Source organism: Acipenser ruthenus, chromosome 23, assembly GCF_902713425.1.
Source record: "Acipenser ruthenus chromosome 23, fAciRut3.2 maternal haplotype, whole genome shotgun sequence".
Taxonomy (NCBI): domain Eukaryota; kingdom Metazoa; phylum Chordata; class Actinopteri; order Acipenseriformes; family Acipenseridae; genus Acipenser; species Acipenser ruthenus.
In genome coordinates, this window is record NC_081211.1 from 13,800,629 (window position 1) to 13,828,130 (window position 27,502).

The 27,502-nt window shown below is 45.3% G+C and overlaps 2 protein-coding genes across 2 annotated transcripts in view; one reads left to right on the forward strand and one right to left on the reverse strand.

Annotated features, from left to right (window-relative positions):
* The window catches only part of LOC117412812 (uncharacterized), a 48,739-nt gene extending 45,245 nt beyond the window's left edge, over positions 1-3,494 (reverse strand). Inside the window, exons 1-2 of the mRNA XM_058996700.1 lie at positions 3,382-3,494; positions 1,335-1,486 (exon numbers count right to left, since the gene is read on the reverse strand). Coding sequence (XP_058852683.1) covers positions 1,335-1,486; positions 3,382-3,494 — 265 coding nt within the window. The remainder of the gene's footprint in view (positions 1-1,334; positions 1,487-3,381) is intronic.
* An 11,872-nt stretch (positions 3,495-15,366) lies between these two features.
* Positions 15,367-27,502, forward strand: part of slc23a1 (solute carrier family 23 member 1) — a 53,820-nt gene continuing 41,684 nt past the window's right edge. The window contains exons 1-5 of the mRNA XM_058996640.1: positions 15,367-15,419; positions 19,358-19,441; positions 25,413-25,532; positions 26,195-26,352; positions 26,628-26,716. Of these exons, the coding sequence (XP_058852623.1) occupies positions 15,387-15,419; positions 19,358-19,441; positions 25,413-25,532; positions 26,195-26,352; positions 26,628-26,716 (484 nt within the window). The 5' untranslated portion in view covers positions 15,367-15,386. The remainder of the gene's footprint in view (positions 15,420-19,357; positions 19,442-25,412; positions 25,533-26,194; positions 26,353-26,627; positions 26,717-27,502) is intronic.

Here is a 27,502-nt window from a genome sequence, read left to right on the forward strand (position 1 = left end):
ATTCAGTGCTAACTAGCAGTTTGAAGCCTATTCAGATTACATTTTGAAATGAAAACAACAGATTTTGGAGTGTTTTGATAGTTAAGACTAAATCAAGGTAGCTATTTTAGAGGTATAAAACTAACGCAACTTCAGAAAGGTAGGTTTATGGTGCATCTCTCGACTTAAGGCGGCACTATCGTACGGGGAGGCAGTATCAGATGGGTTTATTCTATCTTATAATGCCTCTGGTAGGCACTATCATACGGGAGGCAGTATCGGATGGGTTTATTCTATCTTATAATGCCTCCGGTAGGCACTATCATACGGGAGGCAGTATCGGATGGGTTTATTCTATCTTATAATGCCTCCGGGAGGCACTATCATACGGGAGGCAGTATCGGATGGGTTTATTCTATCTTATAATGCCTATGGAGGCACTATCTTACAGGAGGCAGTATCGGATGGGTTTATTCTATCTTATAATGCCTCCGGGAGGCACTATCATACGGGAGGCAGTATCGGATGGGTTTATTCTATCTTATAATGCCTCTGGAGGCACTATCATATGGGAGGCAGTATCGGATGGGTTTATTCTATCTTATAATGCCTCCGGTAGGCACTGTCATACGGGAGGCAGTATCGGATGGGTTTATTCTATCTTATAATGCCTCCGGGAGGCACTATCATACAGGAGGCAGTATCGGTTATGACACCTGTCCTGGTGGCCTGATACCACAGTGCATCACAGTGAGTAACTGGTCAGTTGCTGTGGAAAAATTGATATTTTCATGAGTAAGATTTAGACACTTCCTGTACTATTTTTTGTCAGTAATAATGCTGTGAGGGTAAATTAAGGATCATTGAACAGTGACAACAACTGGAGAAGAAGGCTTGATTAAACAAAATGAATATCTACAAGTCAATAAATAAACCAGGCGACAACTGGAGATGTAAAACCTGCACACACATCTGCACAGAAACTACCATCAATATTCCACATCCCAGAATGATCATGTTAGAAAGGTCTCTTTCAACTGTAAACCTTTACATTACTGGCTTTCTATCCACTATGTAAAGCACCTTCCCTTACTACTTTGTTGCTACTGTGCTACAGGTACTGTGTGTCACTGCAGCGTCTAGAATGCTGTTTTTCAGCATTCCATTAGGAATGGAATGTTTTGTGGATTGTTCCAAAAAATCTCACAATTCTTCTGAAATGCAACTGTAAACAATAACACCTGTTCTATAAAGTTCCACTTCCACCTGACATAGAGACTGTTGAGCTTTTAAAAGCTAGTGCTTGTATGTCCCTGTTAATCTAATAAACAGTCTGAACTTTTCAAATCTCTTACCCGGGGTGGTGTCCGTCTCCAGGCTGTCCAGGGAGCTCAGGCTGTCCGATGACTCCATAGAGGTGAGAGGTAAGAGGTTCACGTTGGACAGGTTTGTGGAGGCGGTGGATCTCTTTATAGTCAGGGGGTGGTGAGGCAGGGGCTGGGTCACTCTGGAACATACAAACACACACATTGTCCAATCACAACTGGAACACACATTATACAGATATACAGTAATTCAACTTTGAAGAAATTAAATAAAATATAGTTGATGTATTTCATGTTCAATTGTACAGGTAGTGAACAAAAAAATGGAAACACCTGGGTAAATGAGGGACACCAAGTATATTGAAAGCAAGGGCTTACACACAGGCGTGGCTCATGCGTTAATTAAGCAAATAACATCCCAACATGCTGGTCATCTATTAAAATGCTGAACAGGCCTGGTTGCCTATAATTATGGCTAGCATGGCTGCAAGAGGAGACCTTGGTGACTTTGAAAGAGGGGTGATTGTTGGGGTGCGTTTGGCAGGAGCTTCAGTGACCAAGACAGCTCAACTTGCTGATGCTTCACAAGCAACGGTGTCTAAGGTGATGTCAGCATGGAACTCCGAGGGAAAGACATCATCAGCAAAGGGCAACAGTGGGCGGAAGCGCATACTCCAGGATCGTGATATCCGTGCATTAATTCGAAGTGCAAGGCAAAACAGGCGAGCAACTGCAGATCAATTGACTGAAAATTTTAACCTGGGGCGCGAGCAGCCAGTTTCATCAAAAACGTTATGCCGAGAACTCCACAGAGCGGGATACCATAGTGACCCAACGCCCTATTAAGTGACTTTACATTGGTGTTTCCATTTTTTTGTCCACTACCTGTATCTTAGCACTGTATACAAACATTACACCTAGAGTTACTGCTATGGTGCATGGGACATCAATTGTATGGTACTATTAGCAAAATATCACCCAAAAATCCATGTGTCTAATCTGTGTCATTGCAGTGGATCTTACAGTCTCATTGATTTACTGTGATCCACTACCAGCATCTCTCACAGCTTTGCAGGAAGCCTTTATATTTCTGTATTATTAAAGCTCTAGTAACATCTCCTTCTGCTTTCATCTCAGCTGTGCTGTGTAACATACAAGTGGCCACGGAACTGTACACGCGACATGCTAATTCAGTGATTCTCAGGTATTCCGATCATCACCCTCAATAACATGTTATACTTGATCTCTATGCTAATTCAGGGATTCAGATCATCATCATTAATAACATGTTATACTTGAACTCTAATTCAGGTATTCCGATCATCACCCTCAATAACATGTTATACTTGATCTCTACACTAATTCAGGTATTCAGATCATCACCCTCAAGAACATGTTATACTTGAACTCTACACTAATTCAGGTATTCAGATCATCATCATTAATAACATGTTATACTTGATCTCTACACTAATTCAGGTATTCAGATCATCATCCTCAAGAACATGTTATACTTGAACTCTACGCTAATTCAGGTATTCAGATCATCACCCTCAAGAACATGTTATACTTGATCTCTACACTAATTCAGGTATTCAGATCATCACCCTCAAGAACATGTTATACTTGATCTCTACACTAATTCAGGTATTCAGATCATCACCCTCAAGAACATGTTATACTTGATCTCTACACTAATTCAGGTATTCAGATCATCATCATTAATAACATGTTATACTTGATCTCTACACTAATTCAGGTATTCAGATCATCATCATTAATAACATGTTATACTTGAACTCTACACTAATTCAGGTATTCAGATCATCATCATTAATAACATGTTATACTTGATCTCTACACTAATTCAGGTATTCAGATCATCATCATTAATAACATGTTATACTTGAACTCTAATTCAGGTATTCAGATCATCATCATTAATAACATGTTATACTTGATCTCTAATTCAGGTATTCAGATCATCATCATTAATAACATGTTATACTTGATCTCTAATTCAGGTATTCAGTTTTTTCTTGCTTGCCCATGGCAGGCGGAGGGTTGGGGTAATTACTTGTGGAATGAGACACACTTCTTGTGTTCCCTGGAGGTCAGGTCCTTGCTCAGCAGCTTTTTGGTGTTCAGCTCCCTCGACTGCCAGATGGTGGTGAACATGGCGTCTGTCATCTCGCCTCTGCCAGTCAGAGGACTGGCTGCTTTCTTGTGTGTCAGGATGTGACCTCACACCTGCGGGTCATAATGCTCTGACAGCTAATCACAGTGCAGTTATGACATCACAGAGGCAGGGCAACACATCAAGACATTAAGGATTGATTCTGTGAGCCTGGAACAGACCAGATAGAGCAATCTGATTGGACAGAATGTCCCACCTTCCTTGGAACATGTTCCTCTCATGTTGAATCAGTTAGCAGCTCCTGAACCTGCTCCTGTTCATGAAACCTCAATGGCATCACTGAAATGCATCTCGTTATGCTTTCCAGGCACCTCAACATTGCTGTCTTATGCAGTCATGACATCATTCTTATGTTCTTATGTCACTGCATGCAGACAGCAGTCCAGTGATGTCATCAGAGCTATATACAGGTAAATATCAGAGAGCACAGATGCCGCGTTCTATTTGCCCACGTGTTGTTCAAGCTCTTTAAATGAATGCTAACCAAGGTTTGAAAATCCATTTTCATTTTACTACCATCTTTCATTTTGCTGAATGTCTTCTTTTTATCTTTGCTTGTAGTTTTTACTTCAATTTGGACTATGCTGAAATCAATTACCTCTTTATAGCCCATGTAACATTATAAATGTATGGTATTCTCATAATACTGAAAGTAACACAGAGTATTGTAGCACTTCTTTATAGATCTCCCAAATGTCGACCCCTCTCAGATATGATATCCTATGTTAATGGTACAGTTACTGATTATCTCTGAAAAAGACAGGGCACAGTACTTTCTGTTTCCTACATGTTAACTACTCCCTAATCCATGCGCATGCACTTCCTTGAATCCATACTGCGTTCAGTTTGAGAATTCATCTTTTATGTGGGACTTTGTCAAAAGCTTTCTGGAAATCTAAATAAACCATGACTCAGGAGAGACAAAGATGATCCACTCATTCAACAAGGTAAAACACAGCCGCTGGTTTCAATGGGAGAGGGTCAGCCTCTAGAAACTACTCATTCAACAAGGTAAAACACAGCCGCTGGTTTCAATGGGAGAGGGTCAGCCTCTAGAAACTACTCATTCAACAAGGTAAAACACAGCCCCTGGTTTCAATGGGAGAGGGTCAGCCTCTGTAGAATCTACTCATTCAACAAGGTAAAACACAGCCGCTGGTTTCAATGGGAGAGGGTCAGCCTCTGTAGAATCTACTCATTCAACAAGATAAAACACAGCCGCTGGTTTCAAAGGGAGAGGGTCAGCCTCTGTAGAATCTACTCATTCAACAAGGTAAAACACAGCCGCTGGTTTCAATGGGAGAGCAGCAGCCTCCGATAAAAGTGTCTTTCTGGGCCCGTGATCGGGTAAACATGATCAAAAACGTACTTCATTGTATTGACTTACTGGGCCACCATACGTTGCCGTACAGGTTGGAAACGCATATCATTGGATAGGGGAGGGATTTCATTTGACTGCCTGATAGTTTTTTATACCGTGAGACACCACTGAGACGCTGTGGCGGAGTGTCCCGCCCCTATTTATTATTATTTGTATTTTTGTTTGCGGCGCGGGTAAAAGCGCCGCGTCTTATATTATTATATTTAAAAACCCCGTGAGGATGCATGGCTGATCAGCTACTGATTATTTAACTAGCTGACAGTCATGCATCCTTACCAAACGCGTGCAGACTCTGGCCGAGGGGTAATAAGATAATTAACAACTAGTTAATCCCTCGGCCTGAGTATATAAACCTGCAGCTCTCTGCACTCGGTGTGTAGTGTTGGGTGTACAGAGGAGAGTACGGGGAGCGGAGAGAGCGAGTCACATTTAAAAAAAACAATTGCTAAAACGTGCTGGATTCTCCAGCACGACACTTACTTGTTTGTTTGTTGATTCGTTTGGCCCTCGTGCCCTTTTGTTTTGTGTTTTGTTGTTTTGTGTAAATCTTTTGTTTGTTTATTAATAAATACGCTGAGTGCCATTGCACTCAGCTTCAACCGCCCATCCATTGTTTTGGTTTCTACTTCCTGGTCCGTGACGTCATCACACTCACCACTGCCAGCCAGACTGTCAGAGAAGTGTTGAATTTAAATCAAGGGAAGTAATGTTAAAACTCTACAATGCATTAGTAAGACCTCACCTAGAATATTGTGTTCAATTCTGGTCACCTCGTTACAAAAAGGATATTGCTGCTCTAGAAAGAGTGCAAAGAAGAGCAACCAGAATTATCCCGGGTTTAAAAGGCATGTCGTATGCAGACAGGCTAAAAGAATTGAATCTATTCAGTCTTGAACAAAGAAGACTACGCGGCGATCTGATTCAAACATTCAAAATCCTAAAAGGTATAGACAATGTCAGCCCGGGGGAATTCTTTGACTTGAAAAAAGAAAAAAGGACCAGGGGTCATAAATGGAGATTAGATAAAGGGGCATTCAAAACAGAAAATAGGAGGCACCTTTTTACACAGAGAATTGTGAGGGTCTGGAACCAACTCCCCAGTAATGTTGTTGAAGCTGACACCCTGGGATCCTTCAAGACGCTGCTTGATGAGATTCTGGGATCAATAAGCTACTAACAACCAAACGAGCAAGATGGGCTGAATGGCCTCCTCTCGTTTGTAAACTTTCTTATGTTCTTATATTCTTATATGGTGTCCTGCGTGGGACAAACAACGCCTCCAAGAGCCGGACCAGGACAGAAAAGTGCGTTTTTTTTTTTTTTTTCATTTTTTTTTTCAAATTAAATAATGGGAAGAAGGAGGAAACAGCAGCAGCAGGTGCAGCAGCAGGTGCAGCAGCAGGTGCAACAGCACGGGGCTGGTCGCAAGTCCCGCCGGGTCTCTGCTGTGCTGGACGTCTGCCTCACCTGTCTGAGGGGTGAGGAATGGTGCTTCGCCGTTGGTGAGGTTGGGCATGTAGCACCCGACCAACCCCCTCCATGGCAGGTGAGGGAGGAGCCTGAACATCCTGCGCCCATGTGGGAGGAGGATGAGGGGTCGGTCCGTCCACAGCCCAAGAGGGGGGAGGCCGAGTGTCCACAGCCAATGGCTCCACTAGCAGGGGAATAATACCTGCTGGTTTCACCTCCACCACCACCGTCCGAGGGAAAGGAGCAGGAGCTGCCTCTGCATCCTCCGAGGCGGACTGGTCCACTCTCCTCAAAGGGGATCTGGGACTGGCTGGCGGAGCCTGAGAGGGATATCGTGGACGCCCTCCCTGCTGTGATCAACCTCCTGTGGGCAAGAGATGGGGAGCGCTGGGAGGCCTGGGAACAGAAACACCACCCAGCATCCCTCCCAAACATCGCAGCCATGGTGCTCAACTACCTGGCTGCAGATATGGGAGGGGCCCCGCTGCTGTTTCCAGCGCCAGAGGGAGAGGGGTCATCGCTGCCGTCTCCAGCGCCAGAGGGAGAGGAGCCATCGCTGCCGTCTCCAGCGCCAAAGGGAGAGGAGCCATCGCTGCCGTCTCCAGCGCCAGAGGGAGAAGAGTCATCGCTGCCTTCTCCAGCGCCAGAGGGAGAGGAGCCATCGCTGCCGTCTCCAGCACCAGAGGGAGAGGAGCCATCGCTGCCGTCTCCAGCGCCAGAGGGAGAGGAGCCATCGCTGCCGTCTCCAGCGCCAGAGGGAGAGGAGCCATCGCTGCCTTCTCCAGCGCCAGAGGGAGAAGAGTCATCGCTGCCTTCTCCAGCGCCAGAGGGAGAGGAGCCATCGCTGCCATCTCCAGTGCCCGAGGGAGAGGAGCCATTGCTGCCGTCTCCAGCGCCCGAGGGAGAGGAGCCAGTGCTGCCGTTTCCAACGCCAGAGGGAGAGGAGCCATGGCTGCCGTCTCCAGCGTTAGAGGGTGAGGAGCCCTCGCCACTGTCTCCACCACCACCACTGTCAGGAGCAGAGCAGCAGGAGCTGCCTCTGTCTCCACCATCACCAGGAGCAGAGCAGCAAGAGCTGCCTCTGCCTCCGCCACCTCCACCAGCAGAGGGTGAATGCCTACTGGTTCCGCCTCAGCCGCCGTGGGAGGACTGCTTGCCACTCCCAGCTCCACCAGCAGAGGGTGAATACCTGCTGGTTCCGTCTCAGCCGCTGTGGGAGGACTGCTTTCCCCTCCCACCTCCACCAGCAGAGGGTGAATACCTGTTGGTTTCACATCCACCGTCATGGGAAGGACTGCTCCTGCCCTGCCTCGCACCACCCAGGGATGCCTACCTCGCATCGCCTGGGGCTGCCTGTTGCTCCGCATCGCCTGGAGAGCCACCAGCTACAGGGAACGAGGGAGAAGTGGAGCTCCCGCTGCCAACTCCATGGCCAGGGGCTCCCCTCCCGAGTTCACCTCCCGAGGGTCCGCCGCTGCTGCTGCCGTTGCCTCCCGAGGGTCCGCCGCTGCTGCTGCCGTCGCCTCCCAAGGGTCCGCCGCTGCTGCTGCCGTCACCTCCCGAGGGTCCGCCGCTGCTGCTGCCGTCACCCCCCGAGGGTCCGCTGCTGCTGCCGTCGCCCCCCGAGGGTCCGCTGCTGCTGCCGTCGCCCCCCGAGGGTCCGCTGCAGCTGCCGTCGCCCCCCAAGGGTCCGCTGCTGCTGCCGTCGCCCCCCGAGGGTCCGCTGCTGCTGCCATTGCCTGCCGTAGGTCGGCAGCTGCTACCTTCGCCTCCTGAGGGGCCTGTTTTGCCTGGGGTCACTACCAGTCCTGCCATGCGGCAGGAAATGCTGTGGCTGGAGCCCCATGAAGGGGAGCTGCCGGCCACAGAAAAGGGGGGGGGAGGTCAGGAGACCAGCTCCCCCAGCCGCACTTTCGCGGCAGGAAATGCTGTGGCTGGAGCCCCATGAAGGGGAGCTGCCGGCCACGGAAAAGAGGGGGGAGGTCCGGAGACCAGCTTCCCCAGCCGCACTTTCACGGCAGGAAATACTATGTCTGGAACCCCATGAAGGGGAGCTGCCAGCCATGGAAAAGGGGGGGGAGGTCAGGAGACCAGCTCCCCCAGCCGCACTTTCGCAGCAGGAAATACTGTGGCTGGAGCCCCGTGAAGGGCAGCTGCCAGCCATGAAGAAGGGGGGGGGAGGTCAGGAGACCAGTTCCCCCGCAGCAATTTCGCTGCAGGAGAAAGGGTGGCCGGAGCCCCACGGAGGGGAGCTGCCGGCCATGAAGAAGTGGGGGCAGGCCTGGAGACCATCCCCAAAAAAAATTTTGGCCAGAGGAGCCGGCCGGTGTGTGGGCCTTTGGAACGCTACGGCTGTTTGGGTGGGAGGAGGACATCCCACCGTGGCCGCCACCTTTGGTCCGTTGCTGCCCCTGTTCCTGCGCCGGGACTGCTAACCGGGACTTTGGGGACTAAGGGGGGAGGTGGCCGAAAAGGCCATGTGTGCTGCGCACAAGGGGGGGCATGTGTGGCGGAGTGTCCCGCCCCTATTTATTATTATTTGTATTTTTGTTTGCGGCGCGGGTAAAAGTGCTGCGTCTTTTATTATTATATTTAAAAACCCCATGAGGATGCATGGCTGATCAGCTACTGATTATTTAACTAGCTGACAGTCATGCATCCTTACCAAACGCGTGCAGACTCTGGCCGAGGGATAATAAGATAATTAACAACTAGTTAATCCCTCGGCCAGAGTATATAAACCTGCAGCTCTCTGCACTCGGTGTGGAGTGTTGGGTGTACAGAGGAGAGTACGGGGAGCGGAGAGAGCGAGTCACATTAAAAAAAACAATTGCTAAAACGTGCTGGATTCTCCAGCACGACACTTACTTGTTTGTTTGTTGATTCGTTTGGCCCTCATGCCCTTTTGTTTTGTGTTTTGTTGTTTTGTGTAAATCTTTTGTTTGTTTATTAATAAATACGCTGAGTGCCATTGCACTCAGCTTCAACCGCCCATCCATTGTTTTGGTTTCTACTTCCTGGTCCGTGACGTCATCACACTCACCACTGCCAGCCAGACTGTCAGAGAAGTGTTGAATTTAAATCAAGGAAAGTAATGTTAAAACTTGCAATGCATTAGTAAGACCTCACCTAGAATATTGTGTTCAGTTCTGGTCACCTCGTTACAAAAAGGATATTGCTGCTCTAGAAAGAGTGCAAAGAAGAGCAACCAGAATTATCCTGGGTTTAAAAGGCATGTCGTATGCAGACAGGCTAAAAGAATTGAATCTGTTCAGTCTTGAACAAAGTTCAAAATCCTAAAAGGTATAGACAATGTCAACCCGGGGGAATTCTTTGACTTGAAAAAAGAAAAAAGGACCAGGGGTCATAAATGGAGATTAGATAAAGGGGCATTCAAAACAGAAAATAGGAGGCACTTTTTTACACAGAGAATTGTGAGGGTCTGGAACCAACTCCCCAGTAATGTTGTTGAAGCTGACACCCTGGGATCCTTCAAGACGCTGCTTGATGAGATTCTGGGATCAATAAGCTACTAACAACCAAACGAGCAAGATGGGCTGAATGGCCTCCTCTCGTTTGTAAACTTTCTTATGTTCTTATATGGTGTCCTGCGTGGGACAAACAACGCCTCCAAGAGCCGGACCAGGACAGAAAAGTGCGTTTTTTTTTGTTTGTTCGTTTTTTTTTCAAATTAAATAATGGGAAGAAGGAGGAAACAGCAGCAGCAGGTGCAGCAGCAGGTGCAACAGCGCGGGGCTGGTCGCAAGTCCCGCCGGGTCTCTGCTGTGCTGGACGTCTGCCTCACCTCTCTGAGGGGTGAGGAATGGTGCTTCGCCGTTGGTGAGGTTGGGCATGTAGCACCCGACCAACCCCCTCCATGGCAGGTGAGGGAGGAGCCTGAACATCCTGCGCCCATGTGGGAGGAGGATGAGGGGTCGGTCCGTCCACAGCCCAAGAGGGGGGAGGCCGAGTGTCCACAGCCAATGGCTCCACTAGCAAGGGAAGAATACCTGCTGGTTTCACCTCCACCACCACCGTCCGAGGGAAAGGAGCAGGAGCTGCCTCTGCATCCTCCGAGGCGGACTGGTCCACTCTCCTCAGAGGGGATCTGGGACTGGCTGGCGGAGCCTGAGAGGGATAACGTGGACGCCCTCCCTGCTGTGATCAACCTCCTGTGGGCAAGAGATGGGGAGCGCTGGGAGGCCTGGGAACAGAAACACCACCCAGCATCCCTCCCAGACATCGCAGCCATGGTGCTCAACTACCTGGCTGCAGATATGGGAGGGGCCCCGCTGCTGTTTCCAGCGCCAGAGGGAGAGGGGTCATCGCTGCCGTCTCCAGCGCCAGAGGGAGAGGAGCCATCGCTGCCGTCTCCAGCGCCAGAGGGAGAGGAGCCATCGCTGCCTTCTCCAGCGCCAGAGGGAGAAGAGTCATCGCTGCCTTCTCCAGCGCCAGAGGGAGAGGAGCCATCGCTGCCGTCTCCAGCGCCAGAGGGAGAGGAGCCATCGCTGCCGTCTCCAGCGCCAGAGGGAGAGGAGCCATCGCTGCCATCTCCAGTGCCCGAGGGAGAGGAGCCATGGCTGCCGTCTCCAGCGCCCGAGGGAGAGGAGCCAGTGCTGCCGTCTCCAACGCCAGAGGGAGAGGAGCCATGGCTGCCGTCTCCAGCGTTAGAGGGTGAGGAGCCCTCGCCACTGTCTCCACCACCAGGAGCAGAGCAGCAGGAGCTGCCTCTGTCTCCACCACTACCAGGAGCAGAGCAGCAGGAGCTGCCTCTGTCTCCACCATCACCAGGAGCAGAGCAGCAAGAGCTGCCTCTGCCTCCGCCACCTCCACCAGCAGAGGGTGAATGCCTGCTGGTTCCGCCTCAGCCGCCGTGGGAGGACTGCTTGCCACTCCCAGCTCCACCAGCAGAGGGTGAATACCTGCTGGTTCCGTCTCAGCCGCTGTGGGAGGACTGCTTTCCCCTCCCACCTCCACCAGCAGAGGGTGAATACCTGTTGGTTCCACATCCACCGTCATGGGAAGGACTGCTCCTGCCCTGCCTCGCACCACCCAGGGATGCCTACCTCGCATCGCCTGGGGCTGCCTGTTGCTCCGCATCGCCTGGGGCTGCCTGTTGCTCCGCATCGCCTGGAGAGCCACCAGCTACAGGGAACGAGGGAGAAGTGGAGCTCCCGCTGCCAACTCCATGGCCAGGGGCTCCCCTCCCGAGTTCACCTCCCGAGGGTCCGCTGCTGCTGCTGCCGTCGCCTCCCGAGGGTCCGCCGCTGCTGCTGCCGTCGCCTCCCGAGGGTCCGCCACTGCTGCTGCCGTCGCCTCCCGAGGGTCCGCCGCTGCTGCTGCCGTCGCCTCCCGAGGGTCCGCCGCTGCTGCTGCCGTCGCCTCCCGAGGGTCCGCCGCTGCTGCTGCCGTCGCCTCCCGAGGGTCCGCCACTGCTGCTGCCGTCGCCTCCCGAGGGTCCGCCGCTGCTACCATTGCCTGCCGAAGGTCGGCAGCTGCTACCTTCACCTCCTGAGGGGCCTGTTTTGCCTGGGGTCACTACCAGTCCTGCCATGCGGCAGGAAATGCTGTGGCTGGAGCCCCATGAAGGGGAGCTGCCGGCCACGGAAAAGGGGGGGGAGGTCAGGAGACCAGCTCCCCCAGCCGCACTTTCACGGCAGGAAAAACTATGGCTGGAACCCCATGAAGGGGAGCTGCCAGCCATGGAAAAGGGGGGGGGAGGTCAGGAGACCAGCTCCCCCAGCCGCACTTTCGCGGCAGGAAATACTGTGGCTGGAGCCCCGTGAAGGGCAGCTGCCAGCCATGAAGAAGGGGGGGGAGGTCAGGAGACCAGCTTCCCCCGCAGCAATTTCGCTGCAGGAGAAAGGGTGGCCGGAGCCCCACGGAGGGGAGCTGCCGGCCATGAAGAAGTGGGGGCAGGTCTGGAGACCACCCCCAAAAAATTTTTTGGCCAGAGGAGCCGGCCGGTGCGCGGGCCATTGGAACGCTACGGCTGTTTGGGTGGGAGGAGGACATCCCACCGTGGCCGCCACCTTTGGTCCGTTGCTGCCCCTGTTCCTGCGCCGGGACTGCTAACCGGGACTTTGGGGACTAAGGGGGGAGGTGGCCGAAAAGGCCATGTGTGCTGCGCACAAGGGGGGGCATGTGTGGCGGAGTGTCCCGCCCCTATTTATTATTATTTGTATTTTTGTTTGCAGCGCGGGTAAAAGCGCCGCGTCTTTTATTATTATATTTAAAAACCCCGTGAGGATGCATGGCTGATCAGCTACTGATTATTTAACTAGCTGACAGTCATGCATCCTTACCAAATGCGTGCAGACTCTGGCCGAGGGATAATAAGATAATTAACAACTAGTTAATCCCTCGGCCAGAGTATATAAACCTGCAGCTCTCTGCACTCGGTGTGTAGTGTTGGGTGTACAGAGGAGAGTACGGGGAGCGGAGAGAGCGAGTCACATTTAAAAAAACAATTGCTAAAACGTGCTGGATTCTCCAGCACGACACTTACTTGTTTGTTTGTTGATTCGTTTGGCCCTCGTGCCCTTTTGTTTTGTGTTTTGTTGTTTTGTGTAAATCTTTTGTTTGTTTATTAATAAATACGCTGAGTGCCATTGCACTCAGCTTCAACCGCCCATCCATTGTTTTGGTTTCTACTTCCTGGTCCGTGACGTCATCACACTCACCACTGCCAGCCAGACTGTCACAGACGCGTATTTCAATTTTAAAGGGCAGAGAACGTTTTTAGCAGCACGCAGAAGCACAACATCACAGGAACTTGTTTAGAGATAAGAAAGAACTGGGAAAACACTGTAAATCCGATGTATTAGACTTATAATTATATTAGAACATTTAAAACACAGTCTCATTTGTTTTAATATATGTGTTTTTACAACATTTATAAATATCAAGATACGAGTGGATATAAGCAGATCTATATCAGTTACATTTCGTTTTTCATCATTACTGGAACTATTATTTTATATATAAATATTTATTTTGAGAACACAATCGAGAAGAGTGTCCATTATTGCTTATAAATATCAATCCTGAGATAGCTGTTTATTATGGCAATTTTTGTAGTTCGCACTATCTACCGTACTCTGTTGTTCTGGCTGTTTGTAACACTGCTTTGGTAATAGGATATTCAGTGTCTATGTTTACTGTTATGTACAGAAATTGATATGCACACAGTAATATAAACATTTCCACTCGTCTGATTCTTGTGAATCAGAAGTTTCTGACAGTGATTCAGTTATATAATATAGGTGTTCTCGGTATTATTTACATTTTAAAATAAATGTTTAACAAAAAAGGCTAAATCACTCAGGTGAAAGAATGTCCCACATTTAGAATTCACGGGACAGGAGTAAAGGGATTCTGCTTGGCTCACGGAGAGCTGTCCTCGCGGAGGTGAGACCAAATCGATCGACCTCCATGCTGGGAAGCGACCGATACTTCCCCCAAGTGCGTAAATGGGAAAACGAAAGAGAGTTAGACAGATTTGGCTGGGAGTCCCCTTTGTTGCGGATAACCTTTCTGACTGGGCTTCTAAGGTTAGGAAGAGAGCTTTTACCCCCAGAGGGAGACCGTTGCAGAGGAGGAGCGGCATAATGGAGGAGGAGGGGAGGATGGTAGAAAGCAAAAACTCAAGACAGAGAGCAAGGGCATGACTTGGGGTTTAAATAGCGGTTTAGCAGATATTATCGGCAGAACCACAAAAAAGGTACAAAAATGTCAGCAAAACATTTGAAATTGTAGGGTCCATCAGATAACAGAATAATATCTTGCTGTGCCTTTATCTCTTTGAAAAACCAAAATCTACTAAATAATCATTAAAAAAACATGTGTTTTCTAAACAATATATATTTTGTTATTTTTTGAGTGGAAAATCAGTAAAAGTATTTAAAATGTCAGCTAAAAATGTGTAAAAAAAAATCACAAAATCACTCAGATGAAATAATGTCTTGTAATTTGCCCAAACATCAATATTTTTTAACAAAACTTTCAGGAAGTATTGTAAGGTCCCTTGGGTCATAGAATAACAAATGCATCTCTTTGAAAACACTAAGCGGAATACATAATAATAATAATAATAATAATAATAATAATAATAATAATAATAATAATAATAATAATAATAATACTAAATATAGTGCTGAAGAAAAAGAGAGCAGTTTTTGAAGTAAAGCATTACTTTATAATGTTCCCCAGAGTGTTCTGAAAAAAGGACACCCATTCCAAGATGCCACTGTAAAAAATAGATGTTTAGTGACATTTTAAAGAAGACAGTCAAATACAGCTTAAAAACCCTGGTGGAGGAGCGTCCCATTGAAACACACTTGGTCCTTAAAGGGATGAAAGCTCCCCCATTGTGAAGCATAGTAAAGTGAAATCATAGTAAAGTATAGGTAAGCATTGTGAATCCCAGAAAGGTATGGTAAAGCATGTTAAAAAAAACACAACAAACCATAGTAAATATGTATACCCATGGGAAAAGCATTGACACAACATCAAAATGAGAGTGCAAAATGACAGTGTTCCAGGTACTGGTTGTATAAAAACACAATAAAATGAAGTTTGTCTTGATTGAAGTGTGTCACTACTTCAAGAACATCCCATAGTTGAGTTGATTCCAGAATATAGTTTTATTTAAATATGTTTTTCTTAAGTGTCAGTGTTTTAATTTCATAACCTAAAATGGTTTTAATTAGTGTCCATTTTAAGTATGTTGGTAAATCCTTTTTTTTTTTTGTTTGCTAATGTGCCCTATTTCTTAACACTGCAATTTAAAGACATCCTTGTAGAGACACCAATGATTAACACATGTTTATCAGCACCAATTTCACAAAGAACTGGCTAAGCAGTTCCTTAACCAGGGAAAAGATCATTTAGGTTAATATTTATCATTAGTAGTGTGGGTAAAGTCCTTCCAAACTCTTAAAATTATTAACTTTCTTATTTTTTTCCTCAATAAAACTGTGCAGTCAGAGACAGTTTCAGATACAAGCCGTATTGCAGAATCTTCTTTCATAAAATGGTCAACACGTTTGAAGACACAGAGTCGAAGGTAATTCATGTTACTATGCCATGCCAGCATTCTGAACAGTGTTTGTTTATCGTAGGTTTGAACTGAACCCTAAGTGAAAAGAGTATCACAGAAAATGTAAAGCAGTCAAAGTACCTTATTATCACTTTGAAGGCTCATTTGCTAGCTCTCAGGGTTTAGCCTTCGCGTTGAGATTATCTGTACTTTCTTTATCAATATGCTGATGTTTGGCAGTAGCTTGTAAGTAAATGTTATTGCAGGGAATGCAGTTGGGGTGGTTATACATGTGCATGTATGTTGTGCTTAACCAATTAGGATGAAACTTGCTAACAACATGATTTAGTTATTGAAAGGATTAGATTGTGGGGATATATGGGGTGTCTGTATACATATGTGTCCATCTGTATGTCACACATTTGCTGTCTGGAAAAATGTTTATTAAATTGTGATGAAACTTGGTATTAGCATGACTAAGCAAAAGTTATTGGGAGGATCAGATGGTAGGGATATAGAGAGGTGTCTCTCATCCATTCATCTGTCACACTTATATGTGCATTTCTTGAGAACACAACAAGTTATTCCACATACTACATATACAGTTACTTAAGTATATTTATCATGAAGTAACACATTTGCTTATCAAGACCTAGAGGTCTTAAACACCATGGATGCACATTCTTATTCTATAGTATTCTGGACCTACAGCTGATACAGTGCCTATAGAAAGTCTACACCTCCTTGAACGTTTTTCACATTTTGTTGCGTCAGTGCCTCAGAGTTTCATGCATTTAAATTAGAATTTTTTCCACTTTCCACACACCATACTCCACACTGTTAAGGGGAAAAAAGTTTTTATTGACAAAAAAAATTAAATATTAAAAATACAAAAAAGAAAGATCATAATTGGATAAGTCTCCACCCCCCTGAGTTAATACTTGTTGGAAGCACCTTTGGCAGCAATTACAGCTGTGAGTCTGTTGGGATAGGTCCCTACCAACTTTGCACACCTAGATTTGGCAATATTTGACCATTCTTCTTTACAAAACTGTTCAAGCTCTGTCAAGTTCCTAGAGGAGCGTTGATGGACAGCAATCTTCAAGTCATGCCACAAATTTTCTATTGGATTTAGGTCGGGGCTCTGACTGGGCCACTCAAGGACATTTACCTTTTTGTTCCTTAGCCACTCCATGGAGCTTTGGCTGTGTGCTTTGGGTCGTTGTCATGCTGAAAGGTGAACTTCCGTCCCAGTTTCAGCTTTCTTGCAGAGAGCAGCAGGTTTTCCTCAAGGACTTCTCTGTACTTTGCTCCATTCATTTTCCTTCTATCCTGACAAGTGCCCCAGCCCCTGCCGATGAGAAACATCCCCATAACATGATGCTGCCACCACCATGCTTCACAGTAGGGATGGTGTTCTTTGGGTGATGCGCTGTGTTGGGTTTGTGCCAAACATAACGCTTTGCATTTAGGCCAAAAAGTTCCATTTTAGTTTCGTCAGACCACAAAACTTTTTGCCACATGGCTACACAATCTCCAGAGTGTTTTTTTGCATACTTCAAATGGGATTCAAGGTGGGCTTTCTTGAGTAATGGCTTCCTTCTTGCCACCCTACCATACAGGCCAGATTTGTGGAGTGCTTGGGATATTGTTGTCACATGCACACTTTGACCAGTCTTGGCCATAAAAGCCTGTAGCTCTTGGCCTCTTGGTAGCCTCTCTGATCAGTCTCTTTCTTGCTCGGTCATCCAATTTCGAGGTACGACCTGATCTAGGCAGGGTCTTGGTGGTGCCATACACCTTCCACTTCTTAATGATTGCCTTGACCGTGCTCCAAGGGATATTCAAGGCCTTTGATATTTTTTTATACCCATCCTCTGATCTGTGCCTTTCAACAACTTTGTCCCGGAGTTCTTTTGAAAGCCTTGGTGCTCATGGTTGTGTCTTTGCTTTGAAATGTACTACCCAGTAGAGGGAACCTACAGGAACTGCTGATTTTATCCTGAAATCACGTGAATCACTACAGTTTAACACAGGTGGAGGCCACTTAACTTCATGTGTGATTTTGAAGGCGATTGGTTACACCTGAGCTAATTTAGGATTGCTATTACAAGGGGGATGGACACCTAAGAACATAAGAACATAAGAACGTTTACAAACGAGAGGAGGCCATTCGGCCCATCTTGCTCATTTGGTTGTTAGTAGCTTATTGATCCCAGAATCTCATCAAGCAGCTTCCTGAAGGATCCCAGAGTGTCAGCTTCAACAACATTACTGGGGAGTTGGTTCCAGACCCTCACAATTCTCTGTGTAAAAAAGTGCCTCCTATTTTCTGTTCTGAATGCCCCTTTATCTAATCTCCATTTGTGACCCCTGGTCCTTGTTTCTTTTTTCAGGTCAAAAAAGTCCCCTGGGTCGACATTGTCAATACCTTTTAGGATTTTGAATGCTTGAATCAGATCACTGCGTAGTCTCCTTTATTCAAGACTGAACAGATTCAATACTTATCCAAGCAGTTTCAGTTTTTATTTTTAATTCATTTTCTACAAATTTCTAGAATATTTTTTTCACTTGGAAGATGTGGGGTAGGATGTGTAGATAAATGAAAAAAAAAATATTATAATGCATTTTAATTCCAGACTATAAGGCAACAAATGGTGAAAATGTTGAAAGGGGGTGTAGACTTTCTATAGGCACTGTATATGGTGTGGTCATCATCTTACATTGAATTTACAGGCATGGTAAAGATGTATGTTACTGGCATACTATTGCTATATCATTGACTGCATAGATGTGTTTGTGACCCTGCATTCATGTTTTTAAACAGTTAATATACTGTATCTCTGTCTAAAATGATGTTAAATACTGTAAGCTTCAGAAAATGAAAGTTTGTTTTATTATTATTATTTATTTCTTAGCAGATACCCTTATCCAGGGCGACTTACAATTGTTACAAGATAGCACATTATACAGATATTGCATTATTTATTTATTTTTTACATACAATTACCCATTTATACAGTTGGGTTATTACTAGAGCAATCTAGATCAAGCACCTTGCTCAAGGTTACAGCAGCAGTGTCCCCAACCAGGGATTGAACCCACGACCCTCCGGTCAAGAGTCCAGAGCCCTAACCACTACTCCACACTGCTGCTCACAATAAGTCTGAACCATTAATGTCTAAATAAGCGTATCTCTTGTTAGCAATAATAAAGAAACACAGAAGCTGTACATTTCTTCACTCTTACTGCTGTGAACTCATTCCTGAATTAGTTACAAAGCAAGCAGTTCATTAATATAATCCATTTCGTTTAGTATGGTCTAGTATGCAGTACATATACTACACAATGTACTAATTAAACATCCAAAGCTGTGTATTAGTCCACATAAAAACATCACCACACAGTTTAGTACAGTTGCAAATTAACAGTTGCAAATTTCAAGTTAGCTATAACATTTTATAAGTAACTTCAACTGCAACTTTTTAGGAGCTTGAACTCTGCACCTTTTTAGGAACTTCCCAGCAGTGTGACTGCTTCACTTCACCTCGAGCATCAGCAACACTCACTTCAAACATACCAGAGATCAAGCAATAGCAACACTCACTTCAAACATACCAGAGATCAAGCAATAGCAACACTCACTTCAAACATACCAGAGATCAAGCAATAGCAACACTCACTTCAAACATACCAGAGATCAAGCAATAGCAACACATACTTCAAACAGTACAGAGATCAAACAATAGCAACACTCACTTCAAACATACCAGAGATCAAGCAATAGCAACACTCACTTCAAACATACCAGAGATCAAGCAATAGCAACACTCACTTCAAACATATCAGAGATCAAGCAATAGCAACACACACTTCAAACAGTACAGAGATCAAGCAATAGCAACACACACTTCAAACAAATGGAATACAAAAAATATATTTCTTCTTTTTACTTATTTTTTTAGGATGGGGTTCAAATTGATGACCTTGATGATCAAATATCAAATATCCACAGGAACGATGCGATCAGCTATACAGGGGAGAAAAAGGTATGAAAATAAGGGTTTGTTAACCGATGCAAAGACAGCGATGCAATGGCATTTCAGCATTGTAATCAAAAACAGCGATGCAATGGCATTTCAGCATTGTAATCAAAGACAGCGATGCAATGACATTTCAGCATTGTAATCAAAGACAGCGATGCAATGACATTTCAGCATTGTAATCAAAAACAGTATGTGGCTTGTTAAGGGTCAGCCCGAGCAGAAGCACTTCTGAGACCTACTCAAGTACAATCCCAGACACGCTGTTCCCTGTTCCAAACAGTGGGAATACTCAAGTACAATCCCAGACACGCTGTTCCCTGTTCCAAACAGTGGGAATACTCAAGTACAATCCCAGATACGCTGTTTCCTGTTCCAAACAGTGGGACTTCCCTACTATGCTTATTTAATACTCTAATAGTCTATACTCATCTCAAGGCTAAATGGTATGAAGCATTAGGTTATGTTGAAATAACTATTTAGCCTTCAAAAATAGGAGACTTGATCGACGCTCTTAATTTTTAAAAGGGATCGACAAATTCAAAGCCAGACCAGGGAACTCGTTTAAAAGGGGACAGCAGGCAGGACGCACGGCTTCAGGCTGTTAGGAAACAAGATGATTCTTTAAAGTAGGTGACGTCAAACATACTGATATAGAGAATAAAGAACCAACTCAATTGGGTTTTTGTGTGAGGTTGTGGTGAGGGGCCGGGGCTGGTATAATAAATTACTGGAGTCGTGCAGTTGAAGTTCAAACCCGCAGGTGTTTTTAATTAGTTCCACATGGCAAGGTTATTTTTCACAAATACAAGGAAAGCAAAACAAGCAAACAAAAAAATACCTAACTCCGTTCGGAGTACTATCTATACTTGTTCCTTTGACACAAAAAACTCCAAACCAAACATATGTGTTTCCCTGCATTATAGAGTAGTGCTTGTCACCCCTACACCCACACATTTGGTCAGGCCTTCCTCCACACCCGTGACCCACCTTCAGTCAGGTTTTCCTTCACAACCCGTGACCCACCTTCAGTCAGGCCTTCCTTCACACCCCGTGACCCACCTTTGCTCAGGTCTTCCTCCACACCTGTGACCCACCTTCGGTCAGGCCTTCCTTCACACCCGTGTCCCACCTTCGGTCAGGCCTTCCTTCACATCCCATGACCCACCTTCGGTCAGGTCTTCCTCCACACCTGTGACCCAGCCTTCATCTTATTTTTTTTTTTTATCTGTTCTCCTCTTTATGTTTTGTTTTATTTTCTTTTTCTTGCTTCCTAAGCTATCCTACAAAACCCACACAAGGCTATCATTCAGAGCCTTTTTATCCAGGTGTTTGTAGTTGGTTAACTAATTACCATCACGTCATTAATTATTCAATCCCACACCACTGCTCTGAGTCGGTGAGAACCCAAGACCTCTACTGGTCAGAATGTAATATTGCAGGGAAGAATGCTCTTGTCATTCTCAGACTGACATAGTGATTTTGTAGCACTTTACAACAGAGGTCTTGTGGAATACAGCAGGTAATGAAGCGTGTGCTCTGATTGGCTTGGAGATCCTAAGAAGTCTGTTACCTCACAGCTCAACATAAAAGACACAATTCATCTGTTCACTACCAGGAATAGAATGATTTCTGGAATCAGCTGATCAATCATGTGAGGAAACACACAGCTTGTTTGCGGAGTTGCTGTCGTACCATATGTGAAAGTGGGTTGCAGTGTCCTATTAGTGGAATTTGTCAGGGAGCATTCTAACTAGAGCCTATAGATATTACACTGTCACCATTAACATTGTTTTGTTCTCTTTCAAACACCTCTTTGAAACATCTATGAAGTTACTGCTCTAATCTATTAACATGTAATGACATTCAGCCGACCACAGAACAGTACCCGTTTTCAAATCCATGCACACGATGACATATCATTCTCTGTATTAACAGTTTACAGGTGAGATACCAATATCCTCATGTGTGTGTTGGGAGCTTTGAACCACCCAGGAAATATAGATTTGGTTATCTGTTTTAATGTGACTTCGCTCATCTTTTGTAAATTGTTTCTGCCACTAGTAGAATGTTAAGTGAGCGTTTCCTTTCTCAAGAAAACTCTTGTCAGAAACTAGGTACGAGGTACTAAAATGATTATGTTTGTTACTATGGATACAAAAAATAAAAACTTGCGTTGAGTTTTCCTGCTTCAAACCCCTTTTTTTAACCTAGTTGATGTGATATTGTTTTTGGTCTGGCGAATGGAAACACGTCGATCCTGGCCATCCTCTTGACTGCTGTTATCTCCATTAATGAGGTACTTCCACTACCTCATATCTGCAGGGTGTAGAAACCCTGCAAGATCAATGTCTTGGTGACCATGACATTGGCCTCTGACCTAATATGGCTGCCATGTTGAGGCCATATGACTTTAAGTTTCTTTAACCTAATATTAAATGTAAATGTATCCAATTCCACGAATGCAGTCTGTATTTAAAGTATGAACACCAGCTGCAACCAGTTTGCGCAGTCAAAAGGGCTGCGACGCGATGCGTCCCATACAGCACATAGTGAAGCTGCACAGCTACCTGTCTGTGCCTGACATATCACATTCATCTGCAACAGAAGTGCTGTTTGAACCAGGCTTTAATAGAGTTTTCCATGATTTTGAAACGAACAGCATGTTGTAAAGAAAGCCTCTGTAAGTTGGTCAATTTTTGTTCTCTGATGCATTTGTTCTTCTGTCGTTCAAAGGCATGTCGTATGCAGACAGGCTAAAAGAACTGAATCTATTCAGTCTTGAACAAAGAAGACTATGAGATGATCTGATTCAAGCAAATAAAAAAGGACCAGGGGTCACAAATGGAGATTAGATAAAGGGGCATTCAAAACAGAAAATAGGAGGCACTTTTTTACACAGAAAATTGTGGGAGTCTGGAACCAACTCCCCAGTAATGTTGTTGAAGCTGACACCCTGGGATCCTTCAAGAAACTGCTTGATGAGATTCTGTGATCAATAAGCCAAATGACTTCCTCTCGTTTGAAACCCTTCTTATGTTCTTATGTTCTTGAAACAGCTCACTCACAATGTTTGTTTTTGCATTTTTGCTGTCCTCGATTTACATGCTTGCTCGCTCAGCTATCTCATTCGCAGATCTACGTAGCAACACGTAAATACTGCGTGCATCAACCAAGCAATTTCCAGATACTCGCAGGTTTGTATTTTCAGTGCATGGGACATTGCATTCATTTACAGATACTCGCAGGTTTGTATTTTCAGTGCATGGGACATTGCATTCATTTACAGATACTCGCAGGTTTGTATTTTCAGTGCATGGGACATTGCATTCATTTACAGATACTCGCAGGTTTGTATTTTCAGTGCATGGGACACTGCATTCATTTACAGATACTCACAGGTTTGTATTTTTAGTGCATGGGACACTGCATTCATTTACAGATACTCGCAGGTTTGTATTTTCAGTGCATGGGACACTGCATTCATTTACAGATACTCGCAGGTTTGTATTTTCAGTGCATGGGACACTGCATTCATTTACAGATACTCGCAGGTTTGTATTTTCAGTGCATGGGACACTGCATTATTTTTAAAGGAAATAAAGGAATGCCTAATCAAAAGTGTTTTTACATCCATTTCCAAGATTTCACTGACTTTATTTCAATTTCTGTGACCTCCGTGACAAAATCGTAACTTTAATTATAATAAATGGCATTTGTCAGTTTAGGTTGTGCGCACACTGAAGCACAGTATTTCTTGTGTTAGAGTATCCTGGCCTTGATATACTATAGAAGCTTGTACATCACTGTATACTTCTACAGAGACGGCTGCTGTATAACATGCTCACGTGCTTGATCCTCGTTCACATTCCACGTCTCCACTGGTTTGTTCATTAATAATACATTCTGACTCAGTTGGACTCTGCTCCTTTAACATAATCTGTAATAGTCCCTTTATATTGCATGTGCTTCTTACAGGCAGCTTTAATAAACACCAGCAACACTCCCTCTGACATTTCTAGTGACTTTCACTGATAATAAGGCAATTAAGAATTTAATAGCATGATAATTGACAGGTGTGTGCCTTTTAAAAGTTGAGACAAAGGGGCTCCCGAGTGGCGCATCCAGTAAAGGCGCTCCGTGCGGAGTGCAGGATGTGCCCTATAGCCTGGAGATCGCAGGTTCGAATCCAGGCTATGTCACAGCCGACCGTGACCGGGAGTTCCTAGGGGGCGGCGCACAATTGGCTGAGCACTGCCCGGGTAGGGAGGGCTTAGGTCGGCAGGGGAATCCACGGCTCACCGCGCATCAGCGACCCCTGTGGCCGATAGGGCGCCTGTGGCTCTGCAGTGGAGCTGCCAGATCTGTGTTGTCCTCCGGCACTATAGGTCTGGTGGCATTGCTGTGGATCTGCAGTGCGAAAAATGACGGCTTGGCAGGAGCACGTTTCGGAGGACGCGTGTTCCAGCCTTCGTTTCCCGAGTCGGCGGGGGGGTTGCGAGCGGTGAGCCGAGGATACAGATAATAACTGGGCATGCTAAATTGGGGTGAAAACTGGGGTAAAATAATTGGCGACGACTAAATTCACAAAAAAAAAAAGTTGAGACAAGGAAAAAAAACTTTTAAACAGAAGTCGTTTTTTAATTGATATTAAAATATCAACAGAAAAAAACACTATAAGCTAGTACTATGTTTTTTTTTTAAAACATTAATACAAACAGGAAAGTTAATACAAAACTATCCATTTCATTTATCTCTGTAACATAAATGAAGCATGTAAGTACCACAAAAACAGATATTTACAGCTAAAGCTTCCATACAGTACATGCAGGCCATTGTTAAGTGACTGTGAGGATGGCTCTCCACACACCCTGATAAAAGTTTGCCATGGTATCGTTTGCATGGTCAGTCTGCAGTTTCCTGTGCTTTTCTCATGGCAGTGCTGAGCATGTACCATTGTTACCATGGCTCACCATTATACAAGCATGACTACCTGTTTCATAGAAGTTGGGAACCAATGAAAAGTTTCTGATTGGACAGGTGAACAAGTGACATTGTGAACGCAGAAGACATTTAGACAGGAAGACCCAAAACTGATTTCAAATGAGAATAACTACCTGTAACGTGCTGACTATCTGGTGCATGTGTGGTGTTGCAGGAAGGGGGCAGCAGCCTTGTAGATCCGCCTGTCAGTCATGGCAGTGACACAGAGAGGTGGGGAAGAGGGTGTGTTGGCTTTCTCTCTCTCTGAGTGGCTGAGGCGGGCCTTGGGGGATTGCTTGGCCCATAAGTACTGCGCTTGGTTATGCATTCGGGTGGGTGTGATTGGGAATACACAGATGCGCTGGCTGAGAAGGCCAGTGTAAACATAGACCAGGCAAGAACGCCAGTGGTTGGAGCGAGTGACCAACAGGCAAGCAGGGCTGAGGAAGACAGCCAGCAATAAATAAACCATTTATTAAAATCTCTTGTTACGTACCTGAGGGGACGTGTGTAGTGATAGGGGAACCTTGGCCACCCCAGTGTATAGTGCATAACAGCGTAGGACGGAGATCCCGAGCTGACCAGCTTAGCGGCAGTGGGGACACTGCATAAGCAGCACCTTTATTTTGTAGTTTTATTACTATGTTTTCTTTTCCCTTTTAATTTTGCCTTTTGTTTTCATTATTATTTTGAGCACCTGTGAGTGTGCCAGCTTTTACCAGATTTATGACCAGGGGTATGTTAATACAAATATCCAAACAATCCCCATTATGTTGAAAAGATATTGCAGGAATACGTACAATAAAGCAGATGCTGGGGAAAGTGATGCACTGTGTTAAACCCTACAGCCTGTTCAGCAACACTGTAGATATGCTTACACATGGCATGCACTGTTACAGCAAGTGTGATTGTAACTTTCCCTTCATTGTTTTACTTGGCCATGCTTACTGCTGCTGTTACAACCTGCTATTATATCTGGCATGTTTTCTTTTAGGATGAACTGCCGATTGTCAATGGAAAGCTGCAGCAGCCACAAGAAAACTCTGGATCAGACATGATGTACAAGATTGAAGATGTCCCTCCATGGTACCTTTGTATTCTGCTGGGTTTTCAGGTAAAGCTATGAATTGTATAAACAGATCAGTTATCTCTGTTGCTATAGCCTGATACTCATCTTCAGCATGTATTGGGTCAGATAAATCTTTGTATTCTGCTCAGTTTTCAGGTAAAGCTATGAATTGTATAAACAGATCAGTTATCTCTGTTTCTATAGCCTGATACTCTTGGTACCCCCTCACCACACTCAGACCTTGGTTTGATCACTTCATATCTTTGTATCCCAATAGTTATGGTTGACTCTCCCAGTACATACAGTCCTGCAGCTCTCCTGGTAAGGCACTGCTGTGTGTGGAGGGAGTTGCAGATCTTGGCTGGGGTCCCATTGGAAGCACTGCATTGGTCTCTTCACTACCATGGGTTAGAGAAAAATAGACTGGAGTTCATGAACATGTTTGAACAAGCGTTTACACCAAACACCAAAACGTGTCTGTGAAGCTGTCTGAAGAGCTGGAAATGTAACAGGCAATCATATATCCCTTCACTGTAAAGCTCTGAAGTGATCAGTCATTGAATCAGATTGCTGGAATCCTGTTCTGAGTCTTGGATAGCAGCTGGGTATCCAGGAGGGAAAGCAGTAAGTGTGTGTTCACATTCCCAGCTCCTGCTGGCACCAGAGGCAGTAGTTGTACATTTCTAACACAGTCGTATTTCTGTCAGCATTACCTGACATGTTTCAGTGGCACTATTGCAGTCCCATTCCTGCTGGCTGAATCACTCTGTGTTGGGAAGGACCAGGACACTGTGAGCAAGCTCGTAGGGACCATTTTCACTTGTGTGGGGATAACAACACTAATACAGACCACATTTGGAGTCAGGTATGGAGCTATGTTTGTATTCATTTATTTCCTTTAGCATCATTAGGAAGCTTTGTATAGTTCCTACCTATGACTTCAAATACAGTATATATCAACTACAAGCAGTGAGTAAGGAATAAAATATTGTGAAACTGTATGTGTATACATCATTGCTTTAACTAACTCTGCCACGCAATTCCATTCAATACATAGGTCTCAAATGTGCAGTTTTGAAAGAAACATGTTTTAGCAACTTAATACTATACTGTTTCTGAGATGATTCCACTGTTTCCCAGGCTTCCTTTGTTTCAGGCCAGTGCGTTTGCTTTTCTTGTTCCTGCTCGAGCTATTCTTGCTCTAGAGAAGTGGAAATGCCCCGATGAAGGTACAGTGAAGGGTGCTGGGTAAAATCACTGGTTCATTTAATCAGCCGCATGCTGTAATTAAAAGTCTGCTTTCACCCCATATAAAATCCACTGATTTACTGAATCAATATAGACCTCTTTGTGTGATGCCTCTCTACCCATGTGTATATTTCCTTGAAACAGCGCCCCCTGTGTTCACACTGAAAGAGGTCTGCCTCATCCCTTTGAACACAATGAAAACTGCTGCAGCTCCCTGAATGAGGACATTTATACTTCAACAGAATGATACGTTGCTGACAGTGAGAGGCTGTATCCACCCATTCACTTATTCACTTTCTGATTGCATGCACATTATTTCTCCAAGGAACTCAACTCCATACCTGATTACTGAATAAACCTGGGAATGAAAAGCGCTTTGTTGACTCAATACTTGAACCGATCACTTTATGTGGTCGAAGTGAAGGAGTAAAACTGAGATCAAAAGAGCCCGGGTCCACAAGTGCTGGTGAAGCCCAGCCAGCAGTGTGTCTCCAGAGGAGCGTGTGGCGGAACGCTCTCCCTGTTACAAAACCTAGCAGGAGATTGAATCCATCACCACTGATTTCAAAACCAAAGAGGAGATTGAATCCATCACCACTGATTTCAAAACCGATCAGGAGATTGAATCCATCACCACCGATTTCAAAACCGAACAGGAGATTGAATCCACCACCGATTTCAAAACCGATCAGGAGATTGAATCCATCACCACTGATTTCAAAACCGATCAGGAGATTGAATCCATCACCACCGATTTCAAAACCGAA